This window comes from Miniopterus natalensis, chromosome 12 (assembly GCF_054644295.1).
Source record: "Miniopterus natalensis isolate mMinNat1 chromosome 12, mMinNat1.hap1, whole genome shotgun sequence".
Lineage (NCBI taxonomy): Eukaryota > Metazoa > Chordata > Mammalia > Chiroptera > Miniopteridae > Miniopterus > Miniopterus natalensis.
This window is the reverse complement of record NC_142092.1, coordinates 33,444,628-33,460,528: the sequence shown is the minus strand read 5'-3', so window position 1 is coordinate 33,460,528 and position 15,901 is coordinate 33,444,628. Positions and strand designations below refer to the sequence as shown.

Below are 15,901 nucleotides of genomic sequence, written 5' to 3'. Positions count from 1 at the left end.
CCAAAACATTGGGAAAAACAGCAAAACAACTTTGCTTCTGAGGGAAATTAGTTATTTCTGATTTCAAGACACTGAAGTACTTGAAAAGAATCTCTTAGGATGTGCTTCTAGGCAGATATGACAAGACCTGCCCCAATTAATGATCACCAACCAAAGCCGGGGCCTGTCAACGCCTAAAAGCACAAAACCACTGTTCTTCCTGGCTTTCAAAAGAGAGACATGCATGTCCTAGCAAGGTTACCAATGAGCACAAAATATGCCCAAGTTACCCCTGTGAAAAATTGGTATTTATACTTATTTTTCCTGTTTTGTATGTGATTACAGCAAGTTCTACCTGTCTTGTGTCAGAATGCCTTTAGGGATAAGTATGGTTGAACATGATTCTCTGTAATAAAGAAAACCCACAAAGCCTAAAATGCCAGCATATTTCTCATCAAAGTAAAAATGTTATTGCTTGAGGAATTCACGTGGAATGACTGGGTAAGAAACGCCCCTAGCATTCTCATTTGACTTGGGTTTTGAAATCCTGCTGCTCTCTCCTTGGTTATGATAGGGCATTGCTTTGTTGTTTTTACACAGTAATAACATGTTTTTATTTCATTACTCATCTCATTAGGGTTGAACTGGACCCTCATGTCAAGGACTGTATTCAGACCTATATTCGGGAGTGGCTAATTGTGAACCAGAAGTAAGTTGTTGTTTTTTCCTCTTTACATATGTATTTATTTTATATTGTTAGCTTTTTATTGTTTTTTATTAATGGATTTCTTTAAAGAGCAGATTTAGATTTACAGAAAAATTGGGTAAAAAGTACTGAGAATTTTCATATATTCCCTGGCTCTCACCTCCCAATCAATTCCCCTATTATTAGCTTCTTGGGTTTAAAACTTTTTTTTAACTTTTTTGCACATGTCCCTGAGTGACTATGAATATTGATTTGGGGGTTACAAATAAATTTTAGTAGTAGGCAAATTTGCAAATACAAAATTCATGAATGAGGGTCAATAGTATCTTGTATCACTCCCCTGCCAGAACGCCCTCTCAGGCCCCCTACAGCCTACTGAATCAGATACAAACTCCACCTGCTTGCCTTTCAAGAGCTTTCTTGATCTAGTTTCATTCTGTCTATTAAAATGTATTTCCCTTAAGTCCTGGAGTCATTTCATTCCTCTGTGCCTGCCTCCTCTTCCTCACTATTCCACCTCTTCCACCTTGCACTTCTTGTTTCCCCTCCGGGCACGCTCTCCCTTCCCTCACCTATCTACCAAATCCTTCCTATGGATTCAAGGTCAGATAAAATCTCTTTTACTTTTTGTAGCTGTATCTGACAGATTTGTCCTTTCTTAGATGGATCTTAAGTGTGGTACATTTCTTACAATTGATTAGCCAGTATTGATACATTAATAATAACTAAATCCATAGCTTATATTATGGCTCATTTCTTTTGTCTTGTTTATTCTATGGTGTTGACAAATATATGACATCTATCTGCCATTAGAGAGTCGTACAGAAGTTTCACTGCCCTGAAAACCCCCTGTGCTCCACTTAGTCATCCCTCCTTAGCAACCACGTATCTTTTTACTGTCTTCATAGTTTTGCCTTGTTCCTCCATGCCTTTTTGTGCCTTGATAGCTCATTTCTGTTTTTGCTGACTAATACTGCACTACATGGATTTACAACAGTTTATCTATCCACCTACTGAAGGAGAAAGTTGCATTTCAAACACAAAGAAGAGACTCTTTCTGTTTTGTTACCATTCTGATGAATTCCTGGGGTGGAGAGGGGGTGGGATAAATGAATTGAAACTCGGCCTGAGATTCAAAGGTAACATTTAAATTTGTGAGCGAGAAATAAATTATTGCTAGCATCCTAGTCAAAAAGGCTGTTCTCTCCTGGGTTAATCAAATGTTTTATGACACTCTCCTGAGCTTTTTTCTCCATGCCACTGACCAGGACAGTACCCTCTCCTGAGAAACATCTACACACTAAAACTCTCAAGCTGTATGTGTGTGTTGTGTTAGGGAGGTGGCTGGGGAGTGTCTGCAGATAGGGGGGATGCCTTCGTAGAGAAACATCAGAGACTCTGTGACAATAGTCCTTTTGTATCTGCAGTTTTGCTTTCTGCAGTTTCAGTTACCAGCAGAGAGACACTCGTCCAAAAATATTAAATGGGAAATCCCAGAAATAAACAATTCTTAAGTTTTAAATTGCTCACCATTTTGAGTAGCGTGATGAAGTCTCAAAATGTCCTGCTCCGCCCCCGGGGGACATGAATCATCCTTTGTCCAGGTCTCTGTGCTGTATATGCTCCCGCTCTTTAGTCACTTAGTAGCTGCCACCTTGGTTATCAGATCAGCTGGTGGTAATGCTTGTGTTCAGGTCACCCTCATAGTAGCCCAAGGCTCCATCACACTGCCTGTGTCATTCACCCCCCTTCACCCCCTCACGTGGGCATTGGCATCACCTCACATCATCACAAGAAGGGTGAGAAGAATGCAGTAAGATGAGAGGGAGAGAGCACATTCACAGAACTTTTACTACAGTGTATTGTTATACCTGTTCTATTTTTTTATTAGTTATTGTTAATGCCTAAGTGTGCCTAATTTAGAAATTAAACTTTATCATAAATATGTATGTATAGGGAAGGACATACATAGGGTTTGGTACTATCTGTGGTTTCGGTCACCCAGGGGGGTCTTGGAAAGTATGTCCCTCGGATAAGGGGAGACTACTGTAATTTAAAGTTCTGATATCTTCACATTGCCTATACCCCAGTAAAAATTACTGCTTTATGGGATAAGTGATGAAAGACTTTTGGGGACTGGGTTTTATCCTGTTCCTGGAAGTGTGCCATTGAATTTGTGCTGATGTTTTTTGGAGTAATGTCAGTATGCATAATATTTTCAATAGCTGAAAAGAGAAAGCTTGGCTTGTATAAAGTAATTAAGAGAAAGTTAGATGCTAATCCGTCATTTGTTGCAATGCAAATGGAAAACCAAGTTTGCCAGGCAGTCAAATAAGATTATGCTTTCCTGGTAATAAATGAAAGATTTCAGGGCAAGTTGTCCTCAAGCTTTTATAAGTTATAATTAGAGATACTTTACAATATTAAGGTTCTGAAAAAATTCAGAGAAGGACAGTAAATGGAAAGCCCCATTGGGGTTTTTTTGCTCTTTGGGACACTGCACTTTTTCATTCCTGCTCATTTCATTCATGAAGTTGAGTTTCATAGCAATTCCCATTGGAATATTTCTTTTCTCTATCTTGCACAAACTTAAAAGAAAAAAGGACTCTTTTTAGAGAATTGATTGTGAGAATTTTAGAGAATACTGCATAGGGAAATAAAAGGAGAGAAAAAATTACTCAGTTTCACTATAGACAGATAATCATCATTAACACTTGATTTAGAGCCTTTGAATCATGTTTCTTTGTATATATATTTGTATAAAAACTAAATCAGATTATAATACTATTTGGTAGCATGTTTTTTCAATCTTTACAGTAAGTTGTAAATATCTCTCTTTGCTATTTAATATTCTTCCTCAACACAATTTTAATGGTTACATAATATATTTACACCAAAATTTATTTAACCAATTTTAACACTTAGTTGATTTCCTTTTTTTCAGTGTTTTACCCCAATACAGCAACATCTTTGTGCACATCTATGATTTTTTTCCTTTCAAATAAACTTCTGTAAGAGAAATTTCTGTGTCTAAGAGTATGCACAAATTTAAGGATTTGAAAATATTAGAAAGATTATTAACAATATATGCATGAGTCCTTAAGAAGATTGGATGTTATCTTTAATAAATTTCTAATTTGATTATATAAAGGCTGCCTTTAATTTTAATTTTATTTATTAGACTGGGCCTCTTTTTGCCATATATTTGTTGGCCATTTGGAATTTTTCCTTGGTGCTCTGCCTGTTCATTCAATGTGTGCCTCTCTATTAATGTATTTGTCTGGTCTTGTTTATCTTTAGGATTTTTGTCTGTCCTATATAACAAATTCCTTACCAGTATGCTCTTTGTCTTTTGAAATTGTTTATAGTTTTTTAACATTCAGAATTATTTATGTAATAAAACCTATATTGACAATTTTCCTTATGATTTCTATTTTTGCTCTTATGCTTAAAATTTCATTAACAAACCTAATATTATTTACTAAGAATTTTGGATTAAAATGTTAATCCACACAATTTGCCACTTTGTTGCTTTTGTTTCCTTATGTGTCTCCTTTTGTTTTTATCTCTTCTGTAGGAACAATGGTTATCTATATACTTATTCTGTACTAGTTTTCTGCATTTTTAAAATAAAACAAAGCAATATCTATTTTAACCTTATATTTGACAACATACTAGGGATGGGATTGCCATTGACCTTGTTATCTGCACTTGTGTAACGGACCATTTCCTTTCCCAGAAATTAGTGAATGGACAGGTGGAAGTGTGCAACTTGAAATGCACTGGCAGTTCCTGGCAGGTTCTAACTAGTGTTTTCCTGAGCAAGCACCTTTTTCTGTCCCACTATTTGATTCTTTGGAACTCTGAATCTGATGCACTGCACAGGAAAGCTACGGTTTCCAGCACACACTCCTCCCGGGGATCACTCTGCCCCTATGTGCATACTATTTTATTTGTGGGGAGTATCCAATACACTATTGCCAGACACCTTTCATCTCCCAACCCTATATCCATTTCAGCTCAGTTGGTTTCTGAGTTGTTTCTGTGTGGTTTCAGAATGATGGCGGAAAGACCAGGACAAGGAAGGTGGCTGGCTGGTTGTGGTGCATATGAGTGAAAGCAGGTGGAGCCTGTGAGTGGCTTCATAGGTAACCTGCTGCAGGGGAGAAGGAGAATTCAGATCTCTGGCTAGTATAGACACTGACTGTTCAGGGGCTGGCAGGAAGGAATTTCTAGCTCCATCTGATCCACAGAGATTTTGTCCAGATTTAGGCATTAAGTTATGTGTAAGTTTTGGTGAGTTCCATTTTTTCTGTGTTTTATAGGTTGGCTGGGAAGTTGGAGGAGAGTGCAATAGGGGTTGCTGTTCAGTTGATAATTAGTGATTAATTAGCTCTCCTAAGAATTTATTATTTTATGTGGCAAATAATGCATGCTTGTTTTGAAATAAATAAAGTAATATAGAAATGTATTAAGTAAAAAGCAAGTCTCTTGTCTCATACTCATTGCTCCTTGCTCTTCCCCTCAACCCACTCTTACCTGCACAGAGGTTGCTGGGTAGCCCTCCAGATCTTCTTTTCACGCCCTTACAAATACATAATAACATTTATATTTTTACACAAATATGTATGTATGTAAATATGTGTGTGTATATGTATATGTGTACACACACATTAGCAGACATTTAATTCTGTCTGAAACATCCACAGAAACATTTGGTCCACACCAAAAGGTCCTTAAAATATGAAATTTTGTCCTGGATATTTGGTCTCTTACCTAAACATTCATGGAGACATTTGGTCCACGCTGACCGCATGTACCATTACTAACTAGGCTACCAAGGCAAAAAGGGTTATTAATGGCGACACAACAAAATAATTGGACCAATAAAACATGACAGCATTTTTTAAAATATGTCTTTATTGATTTCAGAGAGAGGAAGGGAGAGGGGGAGAGAGAGAAACATCAATGATGAGAGAGTCATTGATCGGCTGCCTCCTGCACACACCCCACTGGGGATCGAGCCTGAAACCCAGGCATGTGCCTTGACCGGGAATCGAACCTCAATCTCCTGGGTCCTAGGGCGATGTTCAACCACTGAGCCATGCTGGCTGGGCGATGATAGCATTTTTTATGTAGGAATCCTGTAAACCAAAAGTAGAAGTAAACGTTATAGGGTCTTTGAACCCAGGGACGTTTTCTAAGCATGGATATTTGGGACCAGACCAAATATCTAGGACCTTTTGATGTGGACCAAATGTCTCCATGGGTGCTTTGGATCAGGACCAAATGCCCTGCAAGAATATATATTTCTCTTCAATAATATCTTTGATGTCTTTCTATTTCAGATATCTATTTCTTTCTTTTAAAAATGCTGCCTCGTATTCCAAGGTTGAAGAAATGTATCATAAGTTATCAACACTTCCTTTGTTGACGGACATTGCAGTTGTTTCCATTTTTACAGTTATAGATAATACCACAATGAACATCTATGCACATTTTCCCCTACACATGTGTATGAATATTTCTGAAAGTAGAAATGGAACCAGTGCACATGATCCATTCTGATAAGTACTGCCAAATTTTTCTCCAGAAAAGTTGTGCTGATTCACTCTATTACCAACTAGGAGATGGAATTGCCCTTCCCCCCAAATCCTTGCCAATTCTGGATATTATTGATTAAAGTAAAACATAAATTTTTCCAATCTCATTCTAGTTATCATTTTCTACTGGGAGCTCATGTACCTATTTTCTAAATATCGTTTGCTATCACTAAATTTTCTTCCCTTATCTGTTTTAAAACCCCAGTTAAATATATATTTACCATACAACCTGAAGTCCAACTCTTAGGTATTTACCTGAGTGATATAAAAACCTATGTTCACATAAAAAGTCCTCTATAAATATTTATGCTGTTTTATTTGTAATTGTCAACAACTAGAAACAACCCAAATTGTACTCAATTGAGTAATGGATAAACAAACCTTGGTACATCCATACAATTGAATGCTATGCAGCAGTAAAATGGTACAAATTACTGACTTAAGCAATGACATGGATGAATCTCAGATGCATTATGCTAATGGTGGTTTCTCTGGAGCAAGAGTTAATGAATTCAAGTCACCACTTACTAGCTGTGTGACCCGAAGCAAATTATTTCTTTGTGCCTCAATCTCCTCGTTAGGAAATAGACATTATAATAGTACCTACCTCATAAAGTTTTGTTGTATGCAATAAATAAAATAGCATGTAAAGCTCTTAGAAGATTTTTGGCATATGTCAATAATTCAATAAATATTAGTTACTATTTATGATATTTATTAAATAGCATTACAGAATAAGATTCCATTGATCTTTCCCAATTGACAGATTATTTAAATTAAACCAATTAGTAAGATCTTAAATGCAAAGGAAAAAAGCAAGGGACAACCCAGTGTTGTTGAAGATTAATTTAATGGTCCAGGGTAGATGTCACATCATAGGCACTATAATTTATATATTCATGGAATAAAGTGGAATAAAGCTAAGATTTGAAAATCACAAGATGTATATGTTAGGGCTTATCTAGTTCCAATTCAACTCACCTAAAATATTTCTTTCAAGTGAAATAAGGTTTTCTGAAGATTTCAGAAACAGCACTTACATTAGCATTCCAAAGGACTGAACCAAAAACTCTATCCCATATATTTTAATGCACCACAGGGGGTAAAAAAACTACCTTCCTCTAGAGGACCATACTTAGTGAAGCCCTTTGGCTTTCTATGGATATATCTTTGTCATCCATAACCATGCAGTGAAACACTGATTTAGTTAGCGCTTTTATTCCTCAATTATCTCCTTGCTGATATTACATTTCTCTATAATATCTGGGGTTAGTCTTTTATGTCCTTGCTATCTGTGATAATGGCTTTGAATCCCACTTAGGGGGGCCAGGGGAGTGGAGTAATGGCCACTTCTGTTCCCTCCCACTCTAATAATTCCATAGAGCATTTGCCACTCAAGTTCTATAATTGAGACTCTTAAATCAGACAAATAGTACTGCCCATGAAGGGTAGAGGGAAGTCTCAGACTTTCTTTTTAACTTCATAGAGAAAGATTAAACTATACAGAAACATAAAATACATGATCTCTTTTGGGGGTAAATATATTTTTTTCTACTTGAAATGTTTGTGTTTCTTACACTGGAAGATGCCTTGAATGAGTTCCACTCTATCTTTCGTGCATATAGCACAAAGTTTGGTGTCCTTGCTCTTTAAAAAAAAAAAAGTGTTTTTCTCTCCATGACTTTTGAAAATGATCATTGATCTAATGACTAGAAGGGTGCTCTGGTTACTTGTTTATCCCATCTTACTTTCATATATTTCGATAATTCTGTGTGGATCGATGTTTGCTGGCATCCTTTGGGTGACATTAAATACCTTAAGCATTAAAGTGATTAACTGAAGCATGTGTTTGATGTATTGGTGGAAAGTTGAACTCTTAAGTAATTTAACTTGTTTGCATGCTATTTATTCTTGGTGTATTATCCAGAGGGACAGTGAAACATTTCATGAGTGTTATGAGCAGCATCATAAAAGTCCTTATACTTTGCCTTTCATCTTGGGTGATTAAGGTAGTTTGGGAGGAAGGTCATGCTCAAGGGGAGCTGGGATATCAAGGAATGGGGTATCATCTGTTTTATTATACCATATTTTACTCCCAGTGAACTGGTAAACAATTAAAATTCAAACACATCAGTGCATATAATTCAGTTACTCCCTAAACATCATAAAAATGTCTCCCTGATCAATAATTGCTTATTATGACATGCATTTGCTGTGCAGGCTCTCAAGGTGTTTAGCTATATGTTTTCTAAACGTATGGAAAGCAAGCCAGGCTTGTCAACCGACGCAGCTACAAAGAGCAATGCAGCTGTGGATGTCACTGGGTCAGCCTTGACCCGTTCTGTGCGGACTCCCTATCCCCACAAAGCCACACCCACTAAAGCCCAATTCCAAGGCCAGGGCTTTTCAAAGCCTCCCCTGACCTGGGAAGTGTCATTACTCCCTTCTTTGAATTTTCAAAGCATGTTGTTTGTTCTTCTCTTAGAAGCTGTTGCATACTCTGCATTATGTTCTAGTTACTTGTCCCCTGCTAAATATGTGATCTTTGTCACTGAACTGTCACAGCACTGAGAACTGGGACTTCTTTAGAGCTAGGATTCTTGTGTCTTCCAGTCTGCAGCTTCTTTCGTGCCTTATTCTCAGGAGCTACATTAACAAACATTTGTTGAATGGATGGATGAATGAATGAAACTTTCGCAAGCAAATGTCCGTATCATGTTGCTCTTGAGAAGCAATAGGTTGTGTTCATTTCACGAGGACAGTCTTTCCACCACTTGGCCTATTTCCCCATCTCATCTACAATTAGGTTCAACAGGAACATGGTTTTATTTGGCTCCATTGCCCAGGCTGGGGCAATGAGGCTGGGACTCTGGTGGCCAGTGGCGTGCTGCCAGCAGTCTCACTACCTACCCGGTGGTGGTGGCTGCCTTCTGTGGCTGGCAGTTCTGAAATGAGTCATCCGTTCATTCTCGCCAACCCTCATCCTCTCCCCCCCAGCTGGCTTCACCCTCACTGCCACAAGGGAGCTTCGCAACTTTCTGAGATTTTAAATGGGGAAATAAATGCCAAATGTAGAATGGGGAAGGGAAAAAGTTTGCTCTGGTTTCGAACACACAGCTACAGAATACATTAGTCTTAATGCTCTCCATACCAAAATCCTGAGGGCTGACATATACATAGGATTAGAGAGTGTGTGTGTGTGTGTGTGTGTGTGTAGTGAAATGAACTTTTAACACTTTCTGTAACTCATTGTTTTAAATGCTCACTGGTCAGTGTCTTTGGGGTCCATGTGAAGAACTCCAGAAATACCAAGGACAAAAAAAAAGAGAAAGAAAGCTTCTGTTTGCATAAAATAGCAAAAACGCAATTGCCAAATAAATTTCATTTTCCCCAGATTCAAGCATATTTTGTGAAGAAAATTTGATTTGAATTTTTTTACATATAGTGTCTGAGCTATCATAAAAATCTTAAAACTGGGGGAGATATCCTAGAATTCACGTTATGTGCATGCCTTACCTTATGAAGCAATAGAGGCACCGAAAGGAGTGACTTGAGGATGACAGAGGCAGGCACAGTCTGTCATTGTGTGAGTCCGTGTCTGTGTGTGTTTGTGTGTGTTGTACACTTGTAAGTAAACACTCTTAGAAATGGTGCATTTTATGAGATAAGAGACAAAGCTAAAACAAATACAGTTCTAGTTACCACAGCTTAACCTAAGGACTTAGACTATGCTGCTTCCTGGATTTTATTCCTGTGGCCTACGCAGGTTTCCTTGTGCAGAGGCATGTGACTGAACCTTGACATCAATTCCCTTGCAGTGTACAAGTCCTAAGGAAGGTGAAAGGCAAATACTAAAGTGTGAAACTTGAATTTTAATTCACTGTTTGCTTTCCATCTTAGAATGAATTAATATTAGTTAATTCCTTCAGGAATGTTTCCCCTTAAAACTGGCTTTTTCAGGAAAAGTGGTCACTGATTCAGCATGTTGTCACTTAGGGTAATATAATCAGGATACAACTTAAAAGTTGCCTACTTTTGCCACTATTTTGAGTTGGGTGGCTTTTCCCCCAGGACATTAAGATCACATGGTGCTGTTTCTTTGAATCCTTAGGGAGGAAAAAGTCTAATGCTTAACCATCCAGCACAGACACACACACATGTTGCTGCCTAAATTTATATTGGCAAGAATAACTTTTAAGAAGCTAATATGTTTATGAAATCACATGGGCGACTCTCTCTCTCTCTCTCTCTCTCAGGATCTGTGTTAGAAAATAGAAACTAAATATTATAATATAAAATAAAATTTGTCCACATGTGTATCTACTCTTTTTTTACCACTACATCTGCACACTTCGAGCTACTGGAACCAAAAAATAAAAATCATTTCCTTAAATATTTCAAATAGTTTTTACTTCTGAGGAATTGCTTGAAAGCGTTCTCCAAAATACTTTTTGTTAATTGATGAGTTTGAGCAGTATGATTAACATTTTAAAATGTACTGATTCTGTTGGTGTTTCAGAATCTCAAACCAGCCGTTACACTAGATATCCCTCTTGCAATCCTTTCTAAACGCTCAGCCTTATTTCCTGATTCAGAGCACACCTTTTTCGTTTCCTTATTTTGTTTCAGTTCCCCACTTTGGCCTGTTGCTCACCCAGCCCCATCAGGGCAGGTCCGGTCAGGGCAACGCAAGCGGCCTGGAGGCATGGACGACGGGTGGCCGTTTACCATAAACCTTGACTTGAACTAGTCACCCAGCCCATCATGGCTCCCTTTTAGGACACTTCTTGTCTCCTTCTACTCAACACAAGTTGCTCATCTTTAGAGCATAATAAAATCCAACGAGAGTCCTATTCCCCATTCTCCCTGCAAACCACACAGGGGCGTCTCATTTTTTCTTCAGTTAACCCAGTGAACTAAAACTTACGGGATCCTTGTTCCGCATGTGCCGCTGTGCGTAACCCAACTTCGCCTTCCCAAAGAGTTATAAACTCTGCATCTGGGCCCCTGCTGGCGGCTCCTCCATCTGCTTTCTCTGTCTGCGTCTGATCTGCCTGATGAATCCTGACTCGGTTCGCGTGCCTCTCCCGCCCGCGCGGTGGTTTTTCTAACGGGGCCATCAGACGACTCAGGTGCGTGTCCTTGCTGTTGACTTTGCAGCATGTTTTCCAGGAAGCATTTGAGTCATGAAAATGGGGAATACACACACTGGTTTCTATAGTTATTATTTGACAGTTTATACCTGTTGCTTTTCTCTTTATGAAATTATGGTCTAATCTCTTTCCCCTGGGATAGTCCTAGACATTATATTTTAAACCCCTTCCATAGCTACACATTTTAAAAAAAATCCATTTTAATGGAGTGGAGATGGGGAATGTTAGCCAAGATTTTCAGTATGTAAATAATTTCTATTTTTCACAGTCATGTCCTGCCTCTTTTATTCATTATTAAGAACATTGATGTGGAGTTTAAATGTTTTCCTCTATTTGTATCTTCGAACGACCTCTGTTTGCTGCTTCTGCATGTTGCTAGAGTCATTCCAGCTGCTTACACTAGGGTCATAGTTTAGCTTCAGCTTGGATCCAAATGCCCCAAGGCTGAAATGACCACACCTCTGAAGTGGCATTTTCCCAGGCCATTGCTGCCTTTAATAGTGAGCCAGCCAGGAGGCAAGTTTGTATCTCATTACAAGAGAGCCTTGTATTAGGCCTGGTGCATAATTAGATTGAGGAATTACAATTGGTCCTCTCTTTGCAAGACCTTTCAGCACCAAGTCTGTGCTTAAACATTACTTTTATTTTTAATCTAATGATTTTGCCTCTCTCTCTCCCTTTCTCTCCCCCCACCCACCCCCATAACAACAACAATAAAGACACCAAGGAAGTTCAGAGGTTTGCGGTTTTAAAAAGACTGGATCCCGAAAAGATTTCCACAAGACGCTTCAGAAACAGACGTTTGAGTCAGAGACATTGGAGTACAGTGAACCCAGAGCTCAGGTATTTCCTATCAACAAACACGGTTACCAGGTTACTGGCTGTTCTGCCTGTGGCATGCTGTCGGGTTTTATTAACTCATAAAAAGGCTAAATTCATAGAATATTGGAGTAGGAGGAACTCTACCACCTGAGTCAGTGATTTTTTTTTCAGACTTGTTTGTAGCCACAGACATGGTGTTCAAGCGAAAACCCAGAAACTCAGTAATTAAAATAGATAAAAGTGCAGGGACTCTAATGTCTGGGAGAGGCCATTGGGCCCCAGTCCTACAACAATACTGCAGATACTCAGAGGTGCCCCTGAGGCAGACTGCAGAGTGATTAAAAGCTCCACACCGAGGCAGACTGTCTGGGGTCTCCGTGATTCTACCACACATGGAACTCTGCAACCTCAGGCAGGATAACTAAACTCTCTGGGCTTCAGTTTCCTCCCTGGAAAATAAGAGTGATGATAGTAACTATCGCATGAAGTTGTTTGAGTATTAAATGAGTTATATGTGTAAAGCATTTAGAACCATGTCTCTTCTCACACTTTAGTGCCCAGTAAATGTCGGCTACTGTTATTGTTGTTATTATTACTATTATCATTATTACAGAGTAGAGTTTAAAAGTTGGCTCTGTACACCTGTGTTTATAGCAGCAGCATTCACAATAGTCAAAAGGTGGAAACAACCGTGTATCCATGGACAGATAAGTGGATAAACAAATGTGGCATACACATGCAATGAAATATTATTCAGTCTTAAAAAAGAGGTGTATTCTGACACATACTATAACATGCATGAACCTTGAAGCTATTATGCTAAGTGAAATAAGCCAATCACAAAAAGAACAGATACTGTATAATGTCCCGTATATGAGGTACCTAGAGTAGGCGAATTCATAGAAACAAAGTAGCATGGTAGTTGCCAGGGGCCGGGAGATGGAGAAATGGGAAGTTATTGCTTAATGGGATAGTGCTTCAGTTTTGCAAGATGAAAAGTGTTCTGTAGGCTGGTTGCACAATAATGTGAATGTACTTAACACTACTGAGCTGAACACTAAAAAAAGGGTTAAATGGCAAATTTGTCATGTATATTTTACCACAATTTTAAAAAAATTTTAAAAACCAGAGCTCTAGTCCAACATGCTTGTTTTATAATTAAGAGAAATAAATCATAGAGGGAGAAATTTGTTCAATTTGCATAGGACTTCTTAAACCAGTATAGTTTTTAGCTTTCGGGTACTCTCATAACCCAGGCATCTCACTATGCTGAATATTACTAGAGGGTTTTAAAATAATACCTACCTATTCTTCTAACAACACAGTCTCTACAGTCATGCCTACTACCTAATCTGAGCTCTACAGAGGAATCAGCCATCAATTCCAGTGCTGAATCTGATGGGCTTCCCGAGGCCTAGTGTATCTGTGTGCTGTACTCTATGGGAGATGTAAGGGATTTTTGCATTGGTAATTTTTACTAAATTCAGTTTTCACCATACATGATGACCAAGTAAATTGTTTTTTGTATCAGTCAGACAGAAACCACACTAGGTATTTCCACAGAAGAAATTTAACAGAGAATTGCTTAAACTGGTTTTGGAGGACTGAGAGAACCAAAAAGGAACAATGAAGTCATGTGGAAATCATAACTGCAAGAAAAAGCACACCACCAGCACCCTGGGGCTGGGGTGTAGGGCAGTGGCTCCCAAACTATAGCTTCTTCAGAATCCCCCAAAGGGCATGTTTAACCCCAGAGTTTCTGACTCACTATGTCTGGAGTGAGGCTTGATAATTTGCATTTCTAATTAGCATTTCCCAGGAGGTGCTGATGCTGCTGGTCCCATGTGTGAGAACCAGGGGTCTAATGGGAAGAGCTTGGAGGTCAGAACCTAGAAGCTCAGAAGAGGGGCCTCAGAGCTAGGACTCAAATCTCTGAGGAGGGGGTGTGACCTAGCCAGTGGTAGTATTTCAGGAATTCTGAGGAAAGACCTCATAGAGGCCAGAAGTGTAGACTCAGACCTCCTAGGAGGAGGAATTGCCGAGCTAGTTCTGGTACCTCCAAGGAGGTAAGATGAGCATAGTCTGGAAGTGCCCAAAGAAGCAAAGGCTAGAACAGCTGCCACTGCCATGGCGAGAGGAACTGTAAGCAAAGAGGAAGGGGCCAGTCTCTTCTCCCAGCTCCAGCCATCCAGGTTCCCTGTAGCGCCCCCTATTGGCACAACTTAAAAGGAGCAGCAGGCAAAGCAGAAATGTGATTTGCTAAACGCAAACCTAGCATCGTAGATTGCATGAAAGGATGAATTTGGAGCTGAGAGGCAATAGGTGAATGAGCAGCACACCCATAAAGCACACTCATTCCTCCAGCAGACTAACAGAGCACTCAATGAAGTCATTGTCTGGGTTTCAGAAACAAGTTATACAAAAATTATGTTTTTAAGTATTAGACTAATACTCACCATGGTGAGATACTCAGACCGTGAAACAACCAGCAACTTCTTCCCTTTCATTCTCATTCTTACATACCTTATTAAGGGGAGTGGTGAGGCCAGATGTCCTAATTTACGTAAGTTAAATACATATATGATGTGACTTCATGGTACCCATATATTTCATAAAATTAGGTCATATTATAGATAATATTGTATAACTTTCTTTTTCCTTGTTAACAACATAATATACTGTGATAATCTTTTCTTTTGCAATGAATGTATGTTCTTTCCTTTTTAATGGCTGCATAACATTCCATTGTCTGAAAGTACTAAAATCTCTTAATGCTTCCTCTTTTAGAGAGCATTTAGATTGTCTCTATCATTTAGTTACTACAAGCAGTGTTTCAGAGATGCTCTTGTCTTTACATCCACATATATATACACACACATACATATGTGAATATATATATACATACATATGTGTGTGTATATATATCCTTTTGAAGAAATTGAAAATCCACTTCATTTCCCCAAAGCTTTTATAAATTTTAAAACAAAAGTATTAATAATTAAAGTGTTATTACTGATTATTGCTAGCACATTCATTTTAGGTAAAATTTATAATCTAGTAAAGTAGCGTTTTTAGGAGGCAGATCGATGTCACAAAAAGCATATTTTATAGAGAAATTGTATAAATCCATTTAGTAGAACTTTAGGGTAACATTCTACCATCAACTTTATAGATATTTATAATAGGTCCATCTACATTCTTATGACATAGTATTGATTATGGTTACATGTTCCTTGCCAACTCTGGTTAAGTACACAACTCCCAATTTCCGTGACATTTCTAATGGAATAAAGCACTTGCCTGCGATTGATTTAAGAGATTTTTCAAACACACTGCAGCTAAAAATGGATACTTCTTTTTTTTTTTTTCTGGTGCTTATTCCTCTAACTGTTACTAAAGTCCTGCAGGAAAGTGTTCCCATGCTCACACTCTGTCTCCAGAAACATAGATTCAGCTTTGGAGTTTAGATAAAGTTTAATTTGGAAAGCTCCTCACAGATCATCTTATTTTCCAGTTTCAAAAACCAAGTTCTGGAGCTGAGATTAGGATGAGATCCCTCTATTCCCCAGGCCAGTCACCTTTCTGTTACAGTCTGTTCTGCTTGAACATGAGACACAAGTGTGGCTCATAAGAGGCTT

The 15,901-nt window shown here is 38.4% G+C and overlaps 1 protein-coding gene across 1 annotated transcript in view; it reads left to right on the top strand.

Annotated features, from left to right (window-relative positions):
• DOCK8 (dedicator of cytokinesis 8) overlaps positions 1 to 15,901 on the top strand; it is a 142,536-nt gene that overhangs the window by 13,403 nt on the left and 113,232 nt on the right. Inside the window, exons 3-4 of the mRNA XM_016214296.2 lie at positions 617 to 688; positions 12,161 to 12,284. Of these exons, the coding sequence (XP_016069782.2) occupies positions 617 to 688; positions 12,161 to 12,284 (196 nt within the window). The remainder of the gene's footprint in view (positions 1 to 616; positions 689 to 12,160; positions 12,285 to 15,901) is intronic.